The following is a 3,985-nucleotide window of genomic DNA, read 5'->3' as shown; positions in this document are numbered from 1 at the left end:
TCTGAAAAGTCGCTAAATATAGCGACAAAGTTGCTGAGTTGGCAACACTTTAGTCTTGGCTCTGTTAGTACATCATATGCTTCGTTGATCTGATTGGTTTATTTGGCCTGTCTATCACCAACATAGGCCAATCAGCTAACCAGTATTTTCGCCCCTTCCCAAAATTACTTCAACGGAAGATTTCCAGATGGATATGCGGAGCAAATCTATCTGGCGGAGTCAGGTAACAAGTTAAGGCCAATGAAATCAGAGAGGACTGGGGACCTCAGGACACACAAGGATCCTCACCACAGAAAAACCAGACTCAAAAGTGCCGCATCCAAGAATATTTGTGGAAAGTCTAGTGGAAGGAAAAAGTGCAAAATTAAATGTGAAATGGAATGAATAAATAAAATCAATTACCGTAAATTCCGGACTATAAGCCGCTACTTTTTTCCAACTGTTTGAACACTGCGGCCTACAATACAGAGTGGCTAATACATGTTTTTTTTCATGGCGCGAAAAACAGACCAATAAAATTGATGAGTATTCATAGTTCTCAATGCGTGGAGCCGTGTGAAAACATCCAGCATCACCGGAAGAGGACCGCGAGTGCTCAAGTGAGAGCGACAAGGATGGGACTGAAGTCAGTTACAGCATCCTGGAGCTGTTCCATTCAGACACCGAGGAAGAGGACTTTGAGGGTTTTAGAGCACAGCAGGAAGAAGAAAGTGATTAATGACTTTTCCTGGTCGGCTGCAATGTTCTGTGTGTTGTTCAATTAAAAGTAGCGGTATATGCAGCGTTATTTGCGTGTTACCGACACATACGTATATTTAAATGTGTTACAGGTAGTTTGAAAAAAAAAAAAGCATTCATAATATGTACCGTATTTGTTTGTTTTATCATACAGATTAAATCAAACGTTAAAAAAATGCTCACGTGTAATATCTTTATTTGTAAATATCTCATACAACGTGGAAAACATGCGGCTTAAAATCCGGTGCGGCTCATAAAAGTACAAAATTGATTTTCTTTCTAAAATTAGAGCGTGCGGCTTGTAATCAGGTGCGCCCTATAGTCCGGAATTTACGGTAATTCCAAATTACATTTCAAATGTTCAAAATGTTAAAATCATCCTGCACTCCAAGCATATAAATGGAAAATGTTGTGGAAGGAAAAAGTATTTCCTATTTGCCGTTAAAACACTTTCAATAAAGATAATCAGTCTTAACAAACGTCTTTCCTTTTTCAATAAAAAGGAGACTGTGGCAAAAAGGTGCACAAGCTTAAAGCTTCATGTTAACATCAACGTTGAAAAGATAGTGAGGGCAATCTTTATTTAGAGCTGTTCCTACGTTTGCAAAAATAAAGACAGAAAACGTATAGTCCATTGTTTCTTTTTCTTTTTTTTTTTTTTTACCTCTTGCCACTCCAGAACGCCGCTCCAGGCCACAACTTTATTGGCCACCCCTTGAGGCTGTCCAATGTTGTTTGCATTACCTTGACTTCCAGGAACACCCGCCTAGGGAGAGAAACACACAGTGAGTTATAGTGATATATACATTTTAATTAAAGGTGAAAAACACTCAACTACCTTAGCTTTGCTGAAAAAAACAGAAGTCATTAGAAGAAACACTGAATTTTGCTACAGAACAACAGAACCTGTTTTGTTGTGATCTTTAGGAAAACATTGTTTGGGTTTAAACAGACAGCAGTGAGTTTTTATAATTCGTTCTGACATTAAAGTTCAGAAAACGTTTGAGTCTCCGGACTCCGCTAGAGGCATCAGCAGCAGCTCAAATGAAAGATCTGGCTGGGTTTTTTTTTTTTTGGATCTAAAATCTCATTTTGTCTTTCATTTGTCTGTCATTTAGACAGAGTGAGTCCACTGAGAAATGACTCGTCCTCTTCCAGGGAGACCCATTAGAAGCAGCAACCAGTTTAACAGTCAGGCAGTCTCATTAACCTGCCACAGTTCCCACTTAAGTAATTAATATGGACAAACAAAAGGCAATGCACCACTCCATCTGTGTGTGTTTAATAATGCCGAACCTGCACCGTGGAATCAGCTCCAACACTAATGTGAGGCACTGGAGTGCCTTTAACCAAACGTGTACAAACTGGTCCTATTCCATCCTAATTGGTTTCAGTTATGTAATATTTCCCAAATACAAAGCTGAATAATTCATATTCACACCACTCTACATAACTTTAAAAACTCTAATCATGCAGGGTTTATACAGGAATGAGTAACTCTAATTTAAAGCTCTTAGAAATACTTTTAATGCCATCAACAAGTACCCGTTGTCAGGCTGCAGCCATGTCCCGAATTCCTCGTTTTCCAGTCACTTTTGTTGAAATGAGCATTTTCCCCATTTTCTATTTTTTTCTCCGCCTCAAGGTTCTTTTCTGAACGTACGGCTATATAAAGCAGTTCAGCACAAACATATCGCGATATAATATATCTGACTTTTTTTTTTTAAAGAAAGCATTTTTAATGCCAGAATAATCACATTTAATGACCTTTAATGATTTTTAACCCTGTAAAGCCAAATGTATCATATTTGATACATACGGTTTCTGAAATGTTTTGCGTCTGACACCTTTTGCATAATTTAATGGTAAAAAAAAGCTCAAAATCCTATTGTACACAATCAGATATACCTGATAACAGAGGGCAGAAGACTACACAGAAAATAATCTTGACTTATCACATAGTAATAAATTATTAATATCAAAAATGTATTTTTGTTTTTTCTTTTTACATATTTTGTTAAAAGGCCAAATAAGGACTTCAAACCAAAAAAAAAAGTTATTTTCTGTTTTGTTTTATTCTTGGATCGGGCTTTAAAGGGTTAATGACTCGTGGAAACCCTGTCAGAATGGCAAGAAGAACGCCTTTAGAGACTTTGTATGGTCAAAATACAGCAAACACTTTAACTCATCTGCTTTGATCAGGTGAGAACATCTAAATTTCCAGGCCAACAAACAAAAATCTAAATACTGTGAAAAATTAGTGCAGCATTGTTCATAAAAAAATATTCCCTACATACAGCAATGCTAAACATAATGAATGGAGACACCTAAAGGGCAGTCCAGGAAGTAAACCTGCCAGATAAGCTGGCAACCGTATATTCATGGGTTAAGATGTCCAATTCAAAGTTCAGACATTAACCCAGTTGAGCTGGGTGCAGTTTTACAAACTACTGTGATTTAGGGGGCTGGATACAAAAGCATGACATCCTTTGCATGTTTACATTTGTAAAAAAGGCTTAAAGCTAAGCTCCACTCCAATCCTATTAGTTATTTGCAAGCCGAGAGGAAGCAAGACTATGTATAAACCTAAGAGCTTTAACATTCTGACCACTAATTAAGGAAACTAACATCTCTCCAAACTGGACATAAACATAAACCAGTCCTAGTCACAGAGGTCTAAACAAAAGTTTTTAGTGGTTCTGAGGACTAAAAAAGTGACTGAACGACACCAAACTTTTTCAGTCGTATCCCCTAAACTGCAGATGTTTCCCTCTCTCCATAAAAGGACAACCACGAATCTGGACGTTTTTAAAGTCGTATGGAAGCGGATGTTCCAACCGTTGCATTTCTGAATTCTCCCGAGTCGTGCCCGACTTTACATGAGTGAATAAAGTGAATGTGATTGGTCGTTTATTAAGGGGATTGTTGTGGCGGAAGGTTCGCAAGCAAGTTTGGTTGTGGCCAGTGTCTCAGAAGCATCTTGCTAACCAGTTAGCGACTTAGTGCTAGTATGTTCCCAATGGCATATTACACTGGGAGCACTTCACCTTTAAGTAGCACTACATTGTTAGCTCTACACCTGCCGAAGACACAGACGTCCATTACCGTGAACACTGGGACGTAACTCAAGGGTAAAGTAAATAATGATTCTTATTTCGTATTTAAATTGTTGCGTATATTAGCTGCGACATATGAATCAAGATGCTATGACCAAAAACATTAGATTGACATATGACCGTTGATATAC

General features: G+C 37.9%; 1 protein-coding gene across 7 annotated transcripts in view; it reads right to left on the bottom strand.

Moving 5' to 3' along the window:
• med25 (mediator complex subunit 25) overlaps window positions 1-3,985 on the bottom strand; it is a 36,815-nt gene that overhangs the window by 18,680 nt on the left and 14,150 nt on the right. For all 7 annotated transcript variants that reach the window (XM_015393189.1, XM_015393213.1, XM_015393233.1 and 4 more), the window contains exon 11: window positions 1,403-1,504. In XM_015393189.1, the coding sequence (XP_015248675.1) occupies window positions 1,403-1,504 (102 nt within the window). The remainder of the gene's footprint in view (window positions 1-1,402; window positions 1,505-3,985) is intronic.

This window comes from Cyprinodon variegatus, unplaced genomic scaffold (assembly GCF_000732505.1).
Source record: "Cyprinodon variegatus isolate N-32 unplaced genomic scaffold, C_variegatus-1.0 Scaffold24, whole genome shotgun sequence".
In the NCBI taxonomy this organism is placed as follows: domain Eukaryota; kingdom Metazoa; phylum Chordata; class Actinopteri; order Cyprinodontiformes; family Cyprinodontidae; genus Cyprinodon; species Cyprinodon variegatus.
The sequence above is the reverse complement of the archived record's forward strand: the minus strand, read 5'-3'. Positions and strand labels throughout refer to the sequence as shown.